General features: G+C 42.8%; 1 protein-coding gene across 1 annotated transcript; it reads left to right on the plus strand.

The window, feature by feature from the left end:
- The first annotated feature begins 10,292 nt into the window (after positions 1–10,292).
- Positions 10,293–13,268, plus strand: LOC123443344. Its single transcript, XM_045119686.1, has 6 exons — positions 10,293–10,873; positions 11,468–11,545; positions 11,763–11,797; positions 11,877–11,932; positions 12,726–12,833; positions 12,915–13,268. Exons 1-6 carry the CDS (start codon positions 10,514–10,516, stop codon positions 12,977–12,979), a joined length of 702 nt encoding a protein of 233 aa, XP_044975621.1. The 5' UTR covers positions 10,293–10,513; the 3' UTR covers positions 12,980–13,268.
- Positions 13,269–21,126: the final 7,858 nt, after the last annotated feature.

Raw genomic sequence — 21,126 nt, forward strand, 5'->3', positions numbered from 1 at the left:
CACAAAAATCATGAAAAGATCAGATCCAACACAACAAAACCAGCAAAAAAAATCAGAATAACAATGACTATTCTCCAATCCCCTTCCCCCCCATGGCCTTACTCGAACACGCATATGATGGTCAACTATAGCCGGGAAGGGCCCATTTTTTGGTGGATCTAGGCGGTAGGGTAGGACCAGCCAGGTAGTGGGGAAGCTTGATTTCGTCTCCCTCCTTGCATACCTTGCGGTGGCTAGTTCAAAAAAGCCGAAGTCGATCTTTATTAAGATAGAAAAAGAGAATTTACAGTGCGGCGATGGCTATCAAGGTTATAGGCAGGCATCATGCCGCTCACCACAATGCACCACTCCATATGGTTATACAACCTCCCCTACTACAACCCAAGCAAGGTATGACACCCCGTGGCATCTAAAAAACGGAGGCGGTAGCCAGTGAGCGGCTAGTTCCCATGGCTGCAATGAGTCCTCTTGTGCTATTTGCTAAAATGAGCTAAAATTTGTATTATATTGGTTCATGAGCAGCATGTTGTTTCGCTGAAAATATGAGGAGACTTGAGTCTATTAGCTAGAATCTGAGTAGAGAAACTAGACAAGGTTCAGAAACAAATACTTATGAGTTTTCTCCTAGTTGAGATTTCAATCTCATGGTTCTAGGAGATTGTAGGATTCAAGAAAATACCGAATTTTTAAAAAGAGATAGTAACAAGGGAAGACCAGCCTTTTGATGTAGTGCTCATCAACTCGTCCATGACGAGCCTTTTGATGCATTTGATGGGATTCTATAGTTTACATGAATCCCTTCATCACGACATTGCTAAATACCAGTCGCGGTTATTTTGGACGGGTAAAGGCGATAAATAGAACACATGGTTAAATGGAAGGAGATTTGGAAACCCAAGGACCAAGGGGGGGGGGCTTCGGGTCATCTCTTCCAAACGCATGAATATTGCCCACTCTACAAATGGTTGTGGAGAATCGCCATGGTCGAAGGTGGGTTGTGGTTAGACATCATCCGGGCTAAATACCTTCGTGGCCAATCCCTCACATTTGCCCAATGAGTTAGAGGATCTCAATTTTGGCAGTCCACCATCCAACTTCGTCTGGTGTTGCAGATTGGCTCCTCCATTTCAATTGGGTCTGGGATTAGTACCCTATTCTGGCTTGACAGTTGGTCGGGCTTGAGACCTTTCGCCTCGCGCTTCTAGCTGCTATTCAACATATGCGTCACTCCATAGATCTTGATGGAGGCCGCCCTCGCCAACCTTGGCGGCCTTGCCTTATGGCGTACCTTTGGTCCACAGGAAAGGGACCAATAGGCTCCGTCCCCCTTCCCTCGAACAAGATTCCATATCCTCGCTCCTAGACCTAACGGGATGTTCTATACTAGATCCATGTATAAAGCCATTGCAGCCACCCCGGTGTCGGAGGAACTGACTCTCCTTTTGGAGATGAAACTGTCGTCGAAGATTAGGATCTTCCTTTGGCAGTTGGTGTGTGGTAGACTTCCATAGCAAGTAGAAATATTAAAGCAGAACGAACCTGGGGAAGGAACATATCCACTCTTTGACATGTCGGAGGACTCCAACCACATTTTCTTCACGTGTCCTTTCGCGCATTTCCTTTGGAGCTGCCTCTCGGAGGGTATAGGTGGCAGTTGGTGCCACAACAACCTCTCAGACATATTCCAGAGGTCCTTAATTTTAGACCCACCATGCGGCACGTTCTCTGGGTGCTCTTGCATTTGGAACATTCATAATAAATTGGTGATTGAGCACGTGATTCCCCTGCGTGTGACCAACACTACATACAAAATGTGTGGCTTCTTACAGCTTTGGAGGCTTCTTAGCAAGCAACTTGCTTGCGACAACCTTGACCAGATCATCGCCGAGCTCCGATCCATCGCCTCACGCCTTGCTCCACCGACTCGTCCGCCGCTGCCCGAGCCGGATTAGATGAGCTTATCTATTTATGTAGGAATATTTGTGTTGTGCCGTCAGGAAGACTTATTTTTTACTTTCTGGATATTTGGCTACCTGAACTTGCGTGCTTTCTACTTGTTGTACTTGTTGCGGTGCTTGATAGTTGCTTTACAATATAAAGCGGGGAAATTCCTTTTTGGCACAAGAGAATGCCATGCATACCTCTATTAAATGACAAGACATGACCATTCATGTGGGATAGGGAGAGGTTGGAGAAAATAGAAGGGTAACTAGGGTGGCGAGTTTAGTAAATTTCAGAATTACTTCACCATTTTAGTGTCTTTAAGAAAAAATATTAACTATTTCAAGCCATTCTTTACCCTTCAATAATTGTTGTGTTGCACCAAATGAATGTGTGTATCATTCATTACCAAGAAATTAACCTAGAAAAGCAATTATCTATTTAGGGTTATCATCACTTTGGGATTGTGCAACTAGCAACATTAACACACATTCAACTTTGCCCCTTCCATGTTGTCATTTTCATCACGCCACAATGAATGTCATCTCCTAGGTTGTTTCGTTGTCTCCAACGCCACATAGCCTATCGATCGTCCGTCACTATTGTCGTCCTAATATGTCTACCACAGTCTACTACCGCCACATAACGGTTATTTTCAAGTGAACCAAAAAAGGAAGTGAATGTATTCCTGGTTTACACATCCCAATATGCATACAACAATCCATATTTCAATAAAGTCATCATTAAAGCGTTGTAATGCCACTGCCATTGATAGAAATTAGTCAAACTACAATAAAGGTATAAGAATTTGGCCCTCGTCCAATTATGAAACCGGAGGAAGTGGCATACTTCCTTCATTTTTATATACGAGGCCACAAACTGAAATTACAGGTACCAAGGTCAAATTTAATACATGTTTTATAACCTAGCTTTTCTTTTTGTTTATTGGGATCATTAATACACTGCATGCACACAAGAACACGGAATGGAGGAAGTAGTTGAGTGTCATTATGACTATATGCATGCAAGTATTAAATAAGTTGTTAGTTCGAGGAAATATCATTAATTTTTGCCTCAATAATTGTTGGTGGTCTTGTATAGATAAAAAATGTATATTCCATAATGGTCTTGTATAAGTAAATGGAGTGAGCATTGTTTGATTGAGAATTAGCATGTGGTTATATATTTGTACAAATATGGATGTTCCATTATCGTCTATGTATTGCAGTTTAATTATATTCACTCCATTCTTAAATATACGACGTTTTTGTTGAGAAATAAAACGTGTGATTAATTGTATGAGAGGGATGTCTCCCAGGAGGTGTCTGTTGGGAAAAAGGTGTCTCCCCAACACACCCCTTCATCTTGTATATAAGTGGGTCTCTCACATTGCAATGGACTAGTGAATCATTTGAACTCTTTATTTGTCTCTTTGCATTCATTCTACAACACGTCATCAACACATAGTCTCTACCGCGAAAAAAAGTGTGCGAGATGGCGGTTACGCACAGGCGCCGGGAAGTGAAGAACCAAGATTTCGGCGTGGGCGATGGAAGCAATGGATACATTTCCGGCAACGAATACTGCCGTCTTGGGCCGCAGCGTTGACATGCGCTCCACTGCGAGTGCCCTACTTGCTTGCGGCAGCGATTGCCTGAATCGCTACATTATCCTGAGAGGATTTGGCCTCGTCGTTTGATGCCCGCGGAACAAGTCATTGATGGACATGTAGACACGCAAAATAAAATCGATCAGCATCGACGAATTAGCATGCAATCGCATGCACAGATCCAATCCTTAATGCATTGGCCGGTTACTTCACTGCTCTTTCGTTGAAACCAATCAACTAATCTATGCATTATTCTCTCGTCTTGTCTTTCGATCAGCACATAGGAACGATCTGTGACAGAGTGTCCCATGCCACGGGAACGGGATCGAGCGGCGGCGTTCTCAAGAGACGCATGTGGACCGGCGGCAGCACATGGCAACGATAACTCCGGCGTCCATAACGAACGATGCCATCAGCCCCGACGCAGACGTGGCCTACCGGCTAGCACGCGGCGCCCTCCGATGCAAAGGAAAGACGGTGACAGGTATGCTCCACACCCGACTCAAAGGCGTTTTGTGCCCATGGCGTCGTCCAGCCCGACGCGACAGCGGTTCACGGGCGCGGCAACCCAGCCAGTGGTGGCGTCATCAAGTGTGTAACAGCATGGCCACGTCGCGGCTTTGGCCCGGCCTCGAGCGGCCTGATGGCGCCAAGAGGCCACAGGCGGCTTCAGGCTGTGCGTGGCTGTGACCCTCCCGCGGCGGAGGCGGCTCTTCTCAAGCGCAGTCAGTCGTACGAGGAGGAGGCGTGGCCTCGGCGCACTACTGGAGATGAAGGCCATCAGTCCTGCACAGCGTTGCTCAGCCTCTGGGGCGGCAGAGGCCAAGAGCGGCGGCTCGATGCGAGCCTAGCCAGCGGTGACGCCCCACCACGACGGTCTACCACGGAGGCCGGCGGTGTGGCGAGCCACTAACGGCAGCCAACGATGGTTATTCCCATCGGGGAATTGGCAAATTGGCAGCGATTTGTAAGGAAGGGGAGAGTCTAATCTCTTTGTGAACTTAACAGTTTACCGCTTGGGCTCGCTGTTTTTCAGCATCTTAACCATATGGTTATCGGTATTTGTGTTTTATGCCCCAAGCATCCAAAGCAAATATACATGATAGACCATATGGTCTTGCTGAACTGCATAATAATTGATTATGAACGTTTGGGGGCACAAGTCCTCATATATGTTGCACAAGTATGTTCATACTTCTGCATATATTTGTATTACATGAGTAATACTATTGCAAAGCAATATGTTGATTCCATTATTCACATAGAAAATGGAATTTGCTTGTAAATATGAAAACATGAGGTAGTGAAGTGTATGGCACTACCTGATTATGTCAAATTTACATTTGTCACAAGCAATTGACAAATGAGACATGATGCTTAATGCAGATTATACCATGTTATTGTGAGGTCTATACTGACTACCTTCAATTTTGCACACAACTTATGGATTGCGTTTATGGCAACGAATTTAATTTCTTTCACAACTGCGAGGTCTACGCCACCATGTGGTGATTACCTTCAATGTGTTTTAGTTAACATAAGGTTGTGAGAAGCTCCATAAGAGTGAGATCTGCACTACTCAATAGTGTTTATCTCAATGTGTTCAAAGCAGAGTGAAGGCACAAACTTATGACATAACCATTATGATGTTTTTTCAAATACTTGTCAATTTCATAGCATTTGTCATTGGTTGTGACTATGGTGTCACATACTCCATCAGGAGAGGAATCCAAGGCATTAGTGGCGACTATGCTACATATTATGCTATGAAGATAATTATGCAAAATACTTGCATATTTTGGTGATTACCTTCCATGAGTACACAACTTATGAGATGTGATCATAACAATGAATTAGATTTCGTGCACAACTGAGAGGTTTATGCCACTTCGTGGTAATTACCTTCATGTATTCTAAATAGTATAAGGTTGTGCAGAGGCTATTATTGACTAAAATATCCATAAGAGTGAGGCACCACTAGGTGGTTGATTACCTTTGTGTTTTATGGAATTAAAGATTTATTCTTTATGAGGTGACTATACCTTCAATTTGAAGAACTACATAATAGTGTGATGATTATCTTCTTGTGAAGGCTTGCTCATGAATCACTAAGAATTACCATGATCATGATTATGCTTAGCCATAACATTTTCATTGTACTTAATTTACTAAAGGTAAATTAATGCATGAGCATTTCATGCAATATATGGCGGACCTTTTTCGAAAGGAAATGCGATGTGATGACATAAGGTGGAAGTAACTATTGAAAATGGGTCATGGACATTAATGATTTTGTCGACCCTTGGCCTTGTCGCCATAGAAATTCCACCTACACAGAATGTCATGGCTATTTATAAATAGCTGAAATGCACATATTTGCATTTGTGTGACATCGCAATGTCTCGGTTCTCAAACTGAGTATTTAAATGGATGATGAATATCCATTTGCCCTTCGGGACTACCTAGGGAGAGATATATTGTCATAAGCATCACACGAATGACTATTCATTTGTGTTCAAGACTTGAAGTCCGTTGATGCTTATAATTCTGTTGTCTATAAATCAACACTAAGTTGAGATTACGTGATAAGGCAGTCTCAGATCTTGATCTGATTGTATGTCCTTACTGCACTTTACATCCTCCTACGATGGTAAAAGAAACACCATCTTCATTTCAGGGGTAAAAAATGATGACCTCCTTGTGAAGAATCATCTGGTACACCCAAATGGGTGCTATATCATTACCTGAAATTTGTGCTAGTGCTTTTAGTACTAAGCAATATGTGGTTAGAGAACCACGAGGAGTTGAAAGTAAAGTGGAAAAAAGAGACAATCAGAAATGGAGTGTATATCTCACAAAGGAATGTGTCATTTAAATAAATGATCATAATGAAAACTCCCAATTTTGTCAAAGGGGTGATTGTATGAAATATCGTATTAATGATTACCAAACTTTTAAGTTTTTGGTTGAATCATGTCACCGACTCATTGGAGAAGGCGAATGAGTTTAATGGGATAAGTTTGAACTTCTACTTCAAATGGACAACCAGAAAATATTCTGATGCAGTAGAAGGAGAATGCACTCCTCTACATTGATGATATGCTTGTGGAATGACATTCCCAAGATATTTTGGAGATCTTATGTAGTCTCCTAGTTATCTATCATTAGCCTATAATTGTACTACTACATGTGGTATAATTTGCAACATCTTGTCCACGGGACATGATAGTTGTGAGGAATTGAGTGTATGAAGAATTCATACATAATATTGTTGCGTACACAATAATTTTCCCTCCTTTACCTGTCTGGTATGAGGACGATTAGAAAAATTATTGATAATTCTGTTGAACACAACAATGTTGCAATATTCGTGACAATCGAAAGATTTATGTGCACTACATGTGCCATAGAGGAATTAATTTTAAGGCATTCTCACCTTAAAATTTGAATGTGCCACTCATTATTCTTGAATGGATTCAGGAATGATGCAAAATATTCAACCATTGGCTGGGTTATTTTGGTACTTCATGGTATTCATAGACACATCTAGAAGGTGGTCTTAGGTGTGTATCATCCACACAAACCATGTGTTTACTGAATTAAATGCTCAAATTGACGAATTTGGAGCAAATGATTATATGCATGGGATAATTTCATTGGAATGGAAATGTCGTTGAATTTGATTCATGAGAAATCCATGGTCATATTCAGTACATCGTGTACCTACTCAGAATTGTGTGGCTAGATCTCTTGTCAAAGAGAGTCAAGTTGCATGGCCATTGCTGCGGAATTGTAATTAACCAACATTTTTGTTGGTGGTAACATGCGGTCTCACACATCGCATATTTGGTCTACATAAGATCAAATGCATTTAATACAGTATCCCCCTGCGGTCTGTACGTGGAAATCAGTGAAGTATTTTCCATCTGCGGTAATTCGGTTGCATACCGATATCACCACTCGAGTGTACATCAAGGGCCTTCACATATATTTGGGATCTATGTGAAGAGTAACTGTGGTATGATTGTTAACCCATCAAATACCTTAACCCTAGAGATGGAGTTATTTGCAGCCCATGCACTAATTGATTTTGCAATAAGGACATTTTATGGCATTAGGGGGAGAAATGTACCACATAGAATGCCAGGAAATGTATAAGAAATGTCATAGACATTTTGTCCACGTACTTCAGAATCAGAACTAGAGATTCAGATTAAGAGAATTTGCAACATATTGCAAATAATCTGCCATATATATTTACTGATGACAAAGGTGTCACTGAATTTTCTTACCAGAACGAGTGGAGGTACCTAATAACCACTCGCATCCCCAGATGAGAGCAAGAGAGGGAGAATTCTGGTCACATGGGATTAAGTTCTCATATGTTTCCACGGAAATAGAGGAAATGGTCTCCTCAGTCAGTAAATGTGATTCAACCTCACGTTGGATGACACCTGATGGATGCGCGTCATCCATAGCCCAGCACCGATGTGCACACATTTTTATGGTGTTGGGACATTGAAACACCTTGACTCCGTTGTTGTGGGAAATCACAAGGAGTTAAGAGGCATAACGAGAATTCCACAAATGATATCGATTCAAGAGAATCGTATATTGAAATTCTACATATGTCGACATAAATTTCTTCTTAAGAATTGCAGAAATCCTTTTGGGGCCTGAACCAAAATCCATGGAAAGTGTTGTTGACATTTATATTGGTTCAAATGAAAGGAAGCAATTAAGAAGAGTAGCACTCGCTCATCAAAATAGAGGTGTTTACCATAGTAAAACCTGCTTCTCATAAATATCTTCCGTAGTGAAGAGAAGTGATTTTTCGTTCAGAAACGAAATAGATGAGGTGGTGAGAAAGCGAGGCTTGTAGCACATGGGTTTCCGCAGAGACCGGACATCAGTTATGATGTAGCATACCTTCTCGGTATGAGTGGAATTATGTTTCGATACTGAATTGGCAATACAAATCCACGCGGTTGATGTATGTAATGGCTACATACTCACATGGATCATTCAGTTTGGATATATATATTGAAGTCGTTGAAATGGCTTAATATTCCGAATCCAATGGTAAATCGCAACATGTGTGTGAAGCTTCAGAAGTCATTCTTTGACTCTGAATTTGGTCGGAGAGTCGTGTGGTACAACCGACTAAGTGAGTTACTCCTTGACAAGGATTACTCTAATATTGATGATTGTTGATGTGTATTCAAGAATATATCATGAAGTGGATTTACATCTTATTATTGATATGGATGATCTTATCATCAATGTCTATACAAGACATATTAAATACACACAATCATTTTGAGACAGATATTTGGGTCAAACCAAATGATGCTAAGTTTATAGCTTTAGCAAAATCCCTCGGGAATAAACATATGCCAGTCTTTATATATCTGGAAATATTGAAAACGTCCAATATGGATATATATTATCAAAGACACATATGGTCATATTATACCTGACATGGGACACAAGTCCATGGGAGATGGTGAAGTAATAATGGACATGAAGTTTCATATCTGAGTACCATCGGAGCACTCATATATATTGCAAAGTAAGTCAGGCCTGACACTATATTTTTTGGCAATTTATTGAGAGTACAATCCCCAATAAAAAGTATAATGGTTGGTGTAAGGAATATCCTCAGATATGTCCAAGACACAAAAGGTCTTGATTAATTCCACTGAGAAAATCAAGATGAGACCATGGTGTGATATCCTGATAGTGGCTGATAATCTGATCCCAACAATCCCATATCAAAGACTGTATTTAATGGAAGAGTATTCTGAGGGAAGCCTTCAGAATAGACTCTAAATGAGTCCTTCCTATAATCATTCTGCCATAACTATGTTTGAAGCATGACAAGATATACATGTCTTTGGAGAATGACTGGTCACATGTGAGATCATGTGGAGATTCATTAGAATCAAAGATCATTATCTACCAAGATAATGCCACTTGTATTGCTTATGGGTTATATTTATCCTCGTGGATTATAAAAATGTAAGAGGATAATCTGCAAACAAATTATTGTGAGGTTCACAATGTCTCTACCAATGTTTATATTCCAAAATCGCATTCGTGGAATTGGTATGAGACAACACTGATGTTTGCGAAATTCAGAGGGAGTAAAATCCCAAGTTATAACATGTTGGTGATCTTCTGATCATTCATATTGTACTCTTTTTTCCTTTATGAGTTTTCCAAGATGGTTTCTCATATAAGGTTTTTAACGAGACAATATAAATACAAGTGCGGATGTATGCCATATTGGTTTCTCCTTATATTTTTTCCCCTGGGTTTTAAAGGAGTTTTCGATGACATATTATTATAAGGTTTCTCCTCAATTTTTTCCACAGGGTTTTTGGAGGAGTTTTCAGTTTGCAATATACAGATGACGAATTGATCAAGGGGGAGTGTTGAGAAATAAAACATGTGATCAATTGTATGAGAGGGGTGTCTCCGAGGAGGAAAATGTGTCTCCCCAACACACCCCTTCATCTTGTATATAAGTGGGTCTTCCACATTGCAATGGACTAGTGAATCATTTGAACTCTTTATTTATCTCTTTGCATTCATTTTACAACAGTTTTGTCAGCTTAGGAAATACTCCATTTTGCAGCGTTCTCATTTCTTTCAATTTAAATTATATCTTGTTGGGTTGTCACTGTCAGTGCTGTGTTAAAGCACTGCGGATTCACCTGCGAAAATACTGTACTTTGCACTCACGTATGTGTTCAGTTCAAGTCCTCTCTTTCAGGTTGTCGTACGTGCAAGACTACCCATCCAAATCCCCTTGAGCTTCACCACAAAAATTGTGGGAAGATCAAATCCAACCCCGTTGAAAAAAAACAGGAAAAAGAGAGTCGAAATTACAAGAACTGAAGGTGAGAGGAACCCAAAGATTTCTTGGAGAGTCTACTCCAATCCTCCGCTTTCCCCTCCATGGGCACACTCCAGCATACCGCCCTCACTCCGTCCCCGCTCTGCTGCTGCTCGTACGCTCTCCTCCACCCAAGGGCCAGGAAGATATCTCCGAGGTTCCCGGATGGGGCCTTCTCCATGGCGAAGCCGCCGTTCTTGCGGCGCGAGCTCCCGGAGAGGGGCGGAGCCTTGGCGTGCAGAATGGTGGGCAGGCGGCGCCTTGGCGTGGCCGGGGCCGGGAAAGGCCCCTTCTTTGGCGGCGGGCGGCGGCAGGGGTCAACCGGCCGGGTCGTGGGGAACCTCGCCTTCGTCGCCCTCGTGGCATACCTCGTGGTGAGCGGCCAGTTCCGGTGGCTGCTCGACGCCATCGTCTCCCTCTGGGTACGAGGCTGCTTCTTCTGCTGAAATTATTTGCAGCTTGTAACGGATGCTACTTTATGAGTACTTTTCTGTCTGCTTGACTAGATTGCATTACTTGCTTGGTTAATGTCTGAATGGAGAAACTAGATAAGGTTCACAAAACATATCATCCTGGTAAACTAGGCAGCTTAATCCCTGAATCAAACCTACCTCAACGTATGTTGTAAGTTGTGCCGAACCACCTTCCCCCAATTTTCCAGACAGTTTGCATTTTTTTTCCACATAATATTGTTACTTAGCCGGATCATTTAGTAAGATGTATTACCATTGGTTGCTAGTCTGTCAATTGCATGCTACCTTATATGTTGCTGCAGCAGATTGAGCATTTTGATTCCACAGTAACCTGTTAATTGGAAACCATCAACCTTGACTTAGTTCGCTCAGCGGTGCTAATAGGCAACAGCGTGGATAAGCTTATGCGACTTAATAGTTTGGAATTTAAATACTAGCATACGAGGATATCTTATCTTGTCTTCTCTCTCAATTTTGATCCACAGTGTTAGTACATCACTTCGATAACTTAACTTTACGGTTGTACATCTCTCTTGACAACAGCTCATCACGGTACTTCTGCCTATTGTGGGTCTCGGTGCACTCATATTCTTTGCACAACGAAATATACTTCAGAGCGATGTAAGTCTGCACATAAATTTGGTGTTCGGTCAGTTTATACTTGTGAATAAGTATGTTTTCCACTGATTTCCTGCTACTGTTCTTTTACTAGTTTCTTAAAGATAGATGATGAGGATAATTGTCTGTTGGTTTCAGTAACGCTAATTGTTGTTCCTGGACTTTGTTGTTTGTTTGCACAAGTTTAGTATACCTTCAAACATGTTTCTTTTGTTGGCAGTGTCCCAACTGTGGAAAAAGCTTCCGGATACTGAAGTAAGCATAAGAAAAATTACGCTAGACTTGCATAGTTTTGTAACTAAAATGAACTTTGATCAGTTTCATTGTCTAACAGGACGTCTTTGAAGAACGGTCCACAATTCTGTCCTTATTGCACCCAACCTTTCTCTGGTAATCAAATGTGTTTTATGTATCCAGTTTACTAACAGAATAATGGTCTCAGTAGAACTACCTCCTGGCTGCACTTGTTTGATCTTACCATATTAGAAAATCTGCTGCTAAAAAATTTAGCCGGTGGGCCGTAGCTATGCAATTGTTTCATGAGACTGATATTATCAGACCTTCGGTTATACTCCTTCCGTCCCAAAATACATGTCGTTGATTTAGTACAAAATTTGTACTAATTTAGTACTAAGTTTGCGGCACTTATTTTGGGATGGAGGGAGTACATCCCTGCTGTTCAGCTAGAAGTTGTGCAGCCAAATTACTTTTTGCTTAATCTTAACAACATCTATGCATTGAATTTCCTTCTGCCTTATGCTGCCTCTTAAGCATTTGCTTGGTTCCGATTGTTCTTGCTGGGAATAGCTACAGAGTTGAGCCTGTTCTTTTCTTCGAGTAAAGAGTTGAGCTTATGTTGAGTGACTTTAGAACATGCACATCTGCCAATACATCTGTTATCACCGTATCAGAATAGATTTGTCTTTTGGTCAAGACCTTTTTCACCTCTACAAAGGTATGGCAAATTTGCCACTGAAAAGAGAATCATGAGATTTAGTGGTGGCATGAGTCAAACGGGAATGGAGAATCATCTAATTTATCCGTGGCTAAGGAGCTTGAATGTCCCCATGAAACAAACTTATCTTAACTTTTTTTTCCACTCCTTTTTTTTAGCATCTATCATTTGCTTGTCTAGATGAGACTATATATTGTTGGAGCTCAATCATCATTATGCATGCTGCAGTTCAGGGCAATAAGTTTGTGAGAGAATCTGCTAGCTTTTCATCTGGAAGGAGGACCCCTACAAATGCACAACAAGCCTTCAATGAGTTATTCAACCGTGGGTCAAATGGTATTAGCAAGCTTACAGCCTTTCTACTATGTGGATTAAATTTCCCATTTAACATGATCACAATGTTCTCGACGTATGCAGGAAAAGCACCTTCTGGTTCCGGGACGATTGTAGACGTCGAGGCTGAAGTCACGGACATCGAGTGATGTTTCTTTGGGACTTCGCCCAGCCTCATGAGTATCAGTTTTGCTGCTCTTCAGGGCCAGCTCGTTTCCCCCAAATGTTGTATAAGCCTGCAGCACTCTAGGATATAGGATTGCGGCCTAGTGTCGAGCGAGTTCAGGAGCTTTAGATGTGAGACCCATGACTGCGTCTTGCATCAATTTGCAGATGCAGACGGACGCATGTGACAGATCAACAGGGTTGTAAATATTTACATTGCTTCCTTTGTGTGTATGTATATTGGCAGGCTGCAAATACACCCAGGGTTGTGTACGTATGTTGCAAACTAGCTAGGGTGACATTGACAGCCTTTGAACATGTTGTACATGGTGATCGATTGCTGAACTAGTGTCAGCGCCTCCTTCCTTGCCGCGTGGAGCCACCATCACCATGCATGTCGGCAACATCCATCATGAAGGTCGGGTCCGAGCGACGCGATGGGCCAACACCAACGCACCGACGTCCGTTTTATTCGCTTTTCGTCCGTTTGAGGCGGCAATGGATAGTGTTTGCCTCAATTTATGGATGCGTCGGCTGTGCGTCCAATGCGCGGTCGCATCTTATCTGTTGTGCATGCAAATACGAAAAGAACAAAGGATGTATCTAAATGGCAGCGGTCATAGTTCACGTGAGCTCATGCCGGCCAACCACGTTGGTGATCACAATGAAACTATTAAACACCTCTTTCTCGAGTGTACATTGGCTAGACTTTTGTTGCCTACCATTTATATAGCCTTCAATATAAATCCTCCACTTAATATGAACAGGTTATTTGGGATGTGGCTTAATGGAATGGACGTAACCACAGGTAGACATATTCGAATAAGAATATGTGCAATGCTTTAGGCTATATAGAACTGCAAAAACGATATGATATTTAATAGAAAGAACTTCACCAATTTTTTATAGGTCATCTACAGAGCTACAAAATCTTGGATCCATACGTGGTCGTTACTCACGCCTGCAGAGTCCAGGGTGCTTTTGGTTATTGGATGCAACCGGTGGGAGACGGTAGCACGGTGTTAGATCATATTTCTCCATACGTGGTTTTGGTAATTGATGACAAATCCCTATGGACTAATGGTTGACTTAAGTTATATTCGAAGGATTTGTCCATAGGAACTTCTTGAAGTCCATCTGTTGGTTTTAAGGAGTTTATATGATGACCAAGGTGGTATTCAAAGTATTATCCAAAGATTGGTCATAAAGACACAGGGTTGATCAAGACTAAGCAGAGAGTAAATCAAGATGATCAACATACAAAACGTACAAGGTGTATCGAGAAGGATCAAGTGATCCCATGGTATGGTAAGCATTGTCCATAACGCTTTTGTGTACTAACCCGTGGTCTTCGTGAGAGTTCTATGTGGGGTTAGGTGTGTTTCCATGGGTTTGCATCAAGATCTCATTCAAACTATGAAGGATGACATCAAGTGGTGATCGTCATCAAGATTGCGGTGTGCAAGTTCAAGTGGAGCATCACGAAGATATCATGCTTGAAGCTTGCCGTCCATTGTGGTGGCAATGGACTTGTGAAGATGTGCTGAAGAGTGGCTCACCCATAGTGAGTATGGGGGAGCAATCAAGAAAGGTGGTCCATCTTGAGGAAGCCAAGATCATCATCATCTAGCTCAAGAGGACTAGGTGCAAGGTATAGGTTTGACCTTGATAGGTTTTTCTTTTAGGATAGATTGCCATACTGTCAAGGGGGGCTCTCAAGTGAGTAGCTTGATCGTATCGTTTGTTCACAGCTCAAACCATTTGCATTCTTGCATCATCTTTCTTGGCTCTTGTTTGGTGTTTCTCTTTATGAGTTTTAGAGCTTATGATCATCTTCATGACAAACTCGAGTTCATAAAAAACGGAGTCCATATGCATCTTCTATGATGTTTTCGATGTTGGAAGTTTATGTCGGTTCTTCATTCATAGAGGTCTCACATCTCTATATCATTTGCATTTTCATTGCTAAATGTTCTTAAGATGTGGAGTCGCTGTTTGAATTGCTCTTGTTGTCCTGAATCCCACAAGCTTGAGTTTGCTCGATTCGGAGCTCGTATGCGAATGTTATGGCAGTTTCAGTGGCCAGCGGTAGTACCGCGGATGCCAGCGGTAGGACCGCAGGTGCCAGCGGTAGTACCGCTCTAGGATCGGTGGTAGTTTTTTACTACCATGCCGTCGGACTTTTGCACAACCACAACCTCAGCGGTGGTAGGCACGGAAGTAATTTTTTTACTACCGTGGTTGGTGAACCTACCGTGCGGTAGTACCGCTCCTAACAACGTTAGTACCGCTCTGCTCGGGCTGTGAGTGGGGGTAACGGTTGGATTCTTTGCCCCACTATATAAAGGGGGTCTTCTTCCCCCATTGGATTGAATCCATCCGTTGAGCTCGTGTTCTTCCCCCATTGTTGACCTTCTTAGAGCTTGCTAACTCTCAATCCCTCCAATGGTTCTTTCTAGTACTTGAGGGAAAAGAGAGAGGAGATCTAGATCCACATCTCCACCAATCACTTTCTCCTCTATGTGAGGGGAACCCCTTGGATCTTGATCCTGGAGTTCTTTTTGAGCTCCTTGTTCTTCCTCTCATATTTCTCCATAGCTTTTGTTGTTGTGGAGGGATTTGAGTGTGAGGGACTTGACCACTTCGTGTGTTCTTGCCATTGCATTAGTTGCGTCGGTTTGAGTTCTCCACGGTGATATGTGGAAGTGATAAGTTGAGTAGCTTGTTACCCTTGGGTACTTGGTACCCCTAGAGATTGTTGTTCGTGGACGCTTTTATTGGAAATATGCCCTAGAGGCAATAATAAAGTGGCTATTATTATATTTCCTAGTTCATGATAATTGTCTATTATTCATGCTATTATTGTATTAACCATAATACATGTGCGAATATATAGATCACAATGTGTACCTAGTGAGCTTCTAGTTGGCTAGCCCGTTGATCAATAGATAATCATGGTTTCCTGATCATGGACATTGGATGTCATAGATAACGGGATCACATCATTGGGGATTGATGTGATGGACAAGACCCAATCCTAAGCATAGCACTAGATCGTGTTGTTCGTGTGCTAAAGTTTTTCTAATGTCAAGTATAATTTCCTTAGACCATGCGATTGTGCAACTCCCGGATACAGTAGGAGTGCTTTGGGTGTATCAAACGTCATAATGTAACTGGGTGATTATAAAGGTGCACTACAGGTATCTCCGAAAGTATCTGTTGGATTGTACGAATCGAGACTGGGATTTTTCACTCCGTGTGACGGAGAGGTATCCTTGGGCCCACTCGGTAATCCATCATCATATTGAGCTCAGTGTGACTAAGGAGTTAGCCACGGGATGATGTGTTACAGAACGAGTAAACAAACTTGACGATAACGAGATTGAACAAGGTATAGGGATACCGACGATCGAATATCGGGCAAGTATCATATCGATAGACAAAGGGAATTGCATACGGGATTGATCGAATCCCCGACATTGTGGTTCATCCGATGAGATCATCGTAAAACATGTGGGAACCAACATGGATATCCAGACCGCGCCGTTGGTTATTGACCGGAAGGTGTCTCGGTCATGTGTGCATGCTTCCCGAACCCGTAGGGTCTACACACTTAAGGTTCGATGACACTAGGATTATAGGGGAATACTGTACGTGGTTACCGAAGGTTGTTCGGAGTCCGGGATGAGATTTCGGATGTCACGAGGAGTTCCGGAATGGTCCGGAGGTAAAGAATTATATATGTAGGAAGTGAGGATTTGGTCGCCGGAATTGTTTCGAGCGACACCGGTAATGTACCGGGACCACCGAAAGGGTTCCGGGGTCCACCGGGAAGGGCCAACTGCCATGAAAGGGTATTTGGGCCAAAAGGTGGATGGAAACCAGCCCATATGTGGGCTAGTGCGCCACCACTAGCATCCCAAGGCGCAAGAGAGAGGGTGGTGGGCTAGCCCACCCTAGGGCACGACCACCTCTCCACCCTTGGCCGCTGCCCCTTGCCCTAGATGGGCTGCCGCACCCCTTAGGGTGGGAAACCCTAAGGGTTGGCACCCTCCTCCCTCTCCTCCTATAAATAGTGGAGGGTTTGGGGCTGATTTGAGACAACTTCTCTCTCTCTCTCTCTCTCTCTCTCTCTCTCTCTCTCTCTCTGCGCAGCCCTACACCTCCTCCTCCTCATCCTCCGTAGTGCTTGGCGAAGCCGTGTCGGAGTTACCACGCAGCTCCACCATCACCACGCCGTCGTGCTGCCGGAGCTCTCCCTCAACCTCTCCTCCCTCCTTGCTGGATCAAGGCGTTGGATACGACATCGGGCTGCACGTGTGTTGAACGCGGACGCACCAACGTTCGGTGCATAGATCGGAATCCACCGCGATCTGAATCGCTGCGAGTACGACTCCATCAACCGCGTTCTAGCAACGCTTCCGCTTAGCGATCTTCAAAGGTATGAAGATGCTCTACTCCTTTGCTTGTTGCTGGTTTCTCCATAGATAGATCCTTGTGAAGCGTAGGATTTTTTTTGAAATTACTACGTTCCCCAATAGTGGTAGCAGAGGCAAGGTTCTATCGTAGATTCTATGCACGAGTAGAACACAAAAGTTGTGGGCGCTGATTTGTCAATTTGCTTACCGTTACTAGTCTTATCTTGATTTGGCGGCATCGTGGGATGAAGCGGGCCGGACCGACCTTACACGTACGCTTACATGAGACTGGTTCCACCGATTGACATGCACTTGGTGCATAAGGTGGCTAGCGGGTGTCTGTCTCTCCCCCTTTAGTCGGATCGGATTCAATGAAGAGGGTCCTTATGAAGGGTAAATAGCATTGGCATATCAACGTTGTGGTTGTCATGTATGTAAGAAGCGTTCTTGCTAGAAACCCTAACCAGCCATGTAAAACTTGCAACAACAATTAGAGGACGTCTAACTTGTTTTTGCAGGGTATGCTATGTGATATGATATGGCCCAAAGGATGTGATGTTACATATGTGATGTATGAGATTGATCATATTCTTGTAATAGGATTCACGACTTGCATGTCGATGAGTATGACAACTGGCAGGAGCCATAGGAGTTGTCTTAATTTATTGTATGAGATGCAACGCCATGTGGTTACTTTACTTTATTGCTAAACGTTAGCTATAGTAGTAGAAGTATTTGTTGGCGTGACGACTTCACGGAGACACAATGATGGAGATCATGGTGTCATGCCGGTGACAATGATGATCATGGTACCCCGAAGATGGAGATCAAAGGAGCAAGATAATATTGGCCATATCATGTCACTATATGATTGCATGTGATGTTTATCATGCTTTTCATCTTATTGCTTAGAATGACGGTAGAAAAGATAAGATGATCCCTCATTAAAATTTCGAGATAAATATTCCCCCAAGTGTACACCGTTGCGAAGGATTGTTGTCTCGAAGCACCACGTGATGATCGGGTGTGATAGATTCTAACATTCGCATACAACGGGTGTAAGCCAACTTACACACGCAAAACACTTAGGTTGACTCGACGAGCCTAGCATGTACAGAAATGGCCTCGAATACGGGAGACTGAAAGGTCGAACATGAGTCGTATGGTTGATACGATCAGCATGGAGATGCTCACCATTGATGACTAGTTCGTCTCACGTGATGATCGGACACGAGCTAGTCGACGTGGATCATGTAACACTTGGATGACTAGAGGGATGTCGATCTAAGTGAGAGTTCATTAGTAATTTGATTAGATCAACTTAATTATCATGAACTTAGTCTAAAATTGTCTTTACAAATATTGTAGATCCAATGGCCAACGCAAATGTCTCATTCAACTTCAACGCGTTCCTAGAGAAAACCAAGCTGAAAGATGATGGGAGCAACTATGCAGATTGGGCACGTAACTTAATGCTCATCCTAACTGCTTCCAAGAAGGCATATGTCCTTAATGCACCACTAGGTGATCCTCCCGTTCCCGCGGCGACCCAGGACATTAGGAACGCCTGGCAGTCGCGGAGTGATGACTACTCTCTCTTTCAGTGCAGCATGCTTTACTATTTAGAACCGGGGCTCCAAAGGCGTTTGGAGCAACACCGAGCATATGAGATGTTCGAGGAGCTGAAACTTTTTTTTCAAGCTCATGCCTGGGTCGAGAGGTATGAAGTCTCCGACAAGTTCTTTAGCTGTAAGATGGAGGAGAATAATTCTGTCAGTGAGCACATACTCAGAATGTCTGGGTTGCACAACCGCTTGACTCAGCTGGGAGTTGAACTTCCAGATGATGCGGTCATTGACAGAATCCTCCAGTCGCTTCCACCTAGCTATAAAGGCTTTGTGATGAATTACAACATTCAAGGGATGGAAAAGACTATTCCCGAGTTGTATTCAATGCTGAATTATGCAGAGCTAGAAATCAACAAAGAACTTCAAGTGTTGATGGTCAATAAGACCACCAGTTTCAAGAAGGGCAAGGGTAAGAAGAACTTCAAGAAAGACGGCAAAGCAGTTGCCGCGCCCGGTAAACCAGTTGCCGGGAAGAAGCCAAAGAAAGGACCCAAGTCTGAGACTGAGTGCTATTACTGCAAGGGAACCGGTCACTTGAAGCGGAATTGCCCTAAGTACTTAGCGAACAAGAAGGCCGGCAACGTCAAAGGTATATCTGATATACTTGTTATTGATGTGTACCTTACCAGCGCTCGTAGTAGCTCCTGGGTATGTGATACCGGTGTTGTTGCTCACATTTGCAACTCTAAACAGGAACTGCGGAACAAGCATAGGCTGGCTAAGGATGAGGTGACGATGCGCGCCGGGAATGGTTCCAAGGTCGGTGTGATCGCCGTCGGCACGCTACCTCTACATCTACCTTCAGGATTAGTTTTAAACCTTAATAATTTTTATTTAGTACCAGCTTTGAGCATGAACATTGCATCGGGATCTCGCTTGATGCAAGATGGCTACTCATTTAAATCTGAGAATAATGGTTGTTCTATTTATATGAGTGGTATGTTTTATGGTCATGCCCCGCTGGTCAATGGTTTATTCCTGATGAATCTCGATCGTGGTGTTACACATATTCATAGTGTGAGTACCAAAAGATGTAAAGTTGATAATGATAGTCCCACATACTTGTGGCATTGCCGCTTTGGTCATATCGGCGTAAAGCGCATGAAGAAACTCCATACAGATGGACTTTTGGAGTCACTGGATTTTGAATCATTTAACACATGCGAACCGTGCCTCATGGGCAAGATGACCAAGACTCTGTTCTCCGGAATAATAGAGCGAGCAACCAACTTGTTGGAAATAATACATACTAATGTATGTGTTCCAATGAGCGTTGAAGCTCGTGGTGGCTATCGTTATGTTCTCACCCTCACTGATGATTTAAGTAGATATGGGTATGTCTACTTAATGAAGCACAAGTCTGAAACCTTTGAAAAGTTCTGGGAATTTCAGAGTGAGGTGGAGAATCAACGTGACAAGAAAATAAAGTTTCTGTGGTCTGATCATGGAGGAGAATATTTGAGTCATGAGTTTGGCACACACCTAAGGAAATGTGGAATTGTTTCACAACTCATGCCGCCTGGCACACCGCAACGTAACGGTGTGTCTGAACGTTGTAATCGCACTTTATTGGATATGGTGCGATCTATGATGTCTCTTACTGGTTTACCGCTATCATTCTGGGGATATGCATTGGAAACTGCCGCATTCACTTTAAATAGGGCACCGTCTAAATCCGGTGAGACGACACCGTATGAATTATGGTTTGGCAAGAAACCTAAGTTGTCATTTCTGAAAGTTTGGGGCTACGATGCTTATGTGAAGAAACTTCAACCAGAGAAGCTTGAACGCAAAGCTGAAAATGCGTCTTCATCGGATACCCTAAGGAAACTATTGGGTACACCTTCTATCTTAGATCCGAGGGCAAAATCTTTCTAGCCAAGAACAGATCCTTTCTAGAGAAAGAGTTTCTCTCGAAAGAAATAAGTGGGAGGAATATAGAACTTGATGAGGTAATTGTACCTCCTCTCGAACCGGAGAGTAGTGCAGTGCAAGAAAATGTTTCTGAGGCGCCTGCATCGGCTAGATAAGAAGTTAATGATGATGATCATGAACCTTTGGATCAAGTTGCTATTGAACCTCGAA

The sequence above is a fragment of the Hordeum vulgare genome, chromosome 1H (assembly GCF_904849725.1).
Source record: "Hordeum vulgare subsp. vulgare chromosome 1H, MorexV3_pseudomolecules_assembly, whole genome shotgun sequence".
In the NCBI taxonomy this organism is placed as follows: Eukaryota; Viridiplantae; Streptophyta; class Magnoliopsida; order Poales; family Poaceae; genus Hordeum; species Hordeum vulgare.

What these genes read in the sequence shown, in the direction of transcription:
- LOC123443344 (XM_045119686.1), top strand. Translation starts at nt 10,514, where the DNA reads ATGGGCACACTCCAGCATACCGCCCTCACTCCGTCCCCGCTCTGCTGC. An exon ending in GAAATATACTTCAGAGCGAT is followed by an intron (nt 11,546 to 11,762) that starts GTAAGTCTGCAC and finishes TTTTGTTGGCAG; the next exon opens with TGTCCCAACTGTGGAAAAAG. An exon ending in AAAAGCTTCCGGATACTGAA is followed by an intron (nt 11,798 to 11,876) that starts GTAAGCATAAGA and finishes ATTGTCTAACAG; the next exon opens with GACGTCTTTGAAGAACGGTC.